Source organism: Gavialis gangeticus, unplaced genomic scaffold, assembly GCF_001723915.1.
Source record: "Gavialis gangeticus isolate Ggan-Ray unplaced genomic scaffold, GavGan_comp1, whole genome shotgun sequence".
Classification (NCBI taxonomy): domain Eukaryota; kingdom Metazoa; phylum Chordata; order Crocodylia; family Gavialidae; genus Gavialis; species Gavialis gangeticus.
This window is the reverse complement of record NW_017729025.1, coordinates 137,272,664-137,274,048: the sequence shown is the minus strand read 5'-3', so window position 1 is coordinate 137,274,048 and position 1,385 is coordinate 137,272,664. Positions and strand designations below refer to the sequence as shown.

Genomic DNA, 1,385 nt, shown 5'->3' with positions numbered 1-1,385 from the left:
CAGATTGTGTGCCACCAGTTTAAAACGATGCAAACTTAAGCACCGCCAGCAAATTTTCCCGTTCAACCATCAGTACCACCAGCAATTCTTCTGTCATCTAAAGTGATTACATGGAGACTAGACAGTCAGTCACCTCACTGTGATCCCCCAGTTGTCTTTCCTGCTTGGTGCAGGGGGCTGGACCTGACGATCTTCTGCGGTCCCTTTGGGCCTCACAATCTATGAATAATAAATCAGTTAATGGGTAACACGGACAGGTCGTTGGCCTACTGTTGGTGGTACTGTGCCACAGATTGGGAACTGCTGCCCTACAGTGCCGGGCGAACCACCTGGCCAGTGCGCAGGCCCCTCCGTGCAGGCAGTGGGGTCAGCATGTGGCCCCCCGGCCTCCCCGCCACACAGCAGCCTGTCGGCCACCGGCTGGGCCCTCGAGGCCTCCAGCTGAGCGCCCCAGAGCCCGTGACAGGATCACACTTCAACGGAGATGGGGGGTTTTTCCTGTGCCCCAAAAAGCTGCGACCCGCGCCTGAGGCGGGCCTGAATCTTCACCACAATTTGGACACGTTGGTGCAAGGCGCCAGTGTCCGCAGGGCACCGCGCTGCTCTGTGCTCACACGCGCCTCGCACTAGCGGCGGCCCCGGCCCGGGCTGGCGGCGGGAAGGACGCGAGGGGGCTCACCTGGTGGCGGGCCGGCGCCGACCTCCTCTCGGCGGGGCTGGGGGCAGCGATGGGCTCCGCGGACTGGCAGCCGCCGCGCGGCGCCGCCTCTTCCGGGGCAGGGCTGCACGGGCCGTCTCCCAGCGCCTCGGGGGGGGCCGCACCCGCCGGGAAGAAGCAAGGACCCGAACCGAGTTTGAGGTCGCACGTTGTTGCGTTGATTTTGCTTCGTAAAATGATTTCAGACGTAGCTTTTGCGCGCTCTCACACCGGTTTGGACTGTTCAGAGTGTTTGGCTCCGTTGAACGGATCCATATGCACAGCTTTGGCTCGCTCTGCACGTCCGTCCGACTGTTTTGCTGTTACCTCGATTCACGTTCAGCTTTTCGCTCGCTCTCGAGCCACTTCGCCTTTATTTTGCTCGGTTATATTGATTCGTATTCATAGATGTCATAGGCGTTAGGGCCGGAAGGGACCTTGCAGGATCATCAGGGCCAGCTCCCCCGCCCCAAGGGGCAGGAAGTGTGCTGGGCTCAAATGAACCCAGTGAGATAAGCATCCAAGTGGTATCCAGGTTAGGCGCTTGCACCACTTCTGGGGGGGGGTCTCTTCCAGACTCGGGACACTTGGACGGTAAAGAAGTTTTTTGCTATGCGCAGCCTAAAACGGTCTTGTAGGTGTTTGTGACCCCTTGGGGTGCCCTGGTGAACAGGCATTCCCCCAGATC

At 59.9% G+C, this 1,385-nt stretch overlaps 1 protein-coding gene across 1 annotated transcript in view; it reads right to left on the bottom strand.

Annotated features, from left to right (window-relative positions):
- The window catches only part of RIC3 (RIC3 acetylcholine receptor chaperone), a 168,824-nt gene that overhangs the window by 27,643 nt on the left and 139,796 nt on the right, over window positions 1–1,385 (bottom strand). The window contains exon 2 of the mRNA XM_019519976.1: window positions 680–884. Within this exon, the coding sequence (XP_019375521.1) occupies window positions 680–884 (205 nt within the window). The remainder of the gene's footprint in view (window positions 1–679; window positions 885–1,385) is intronic.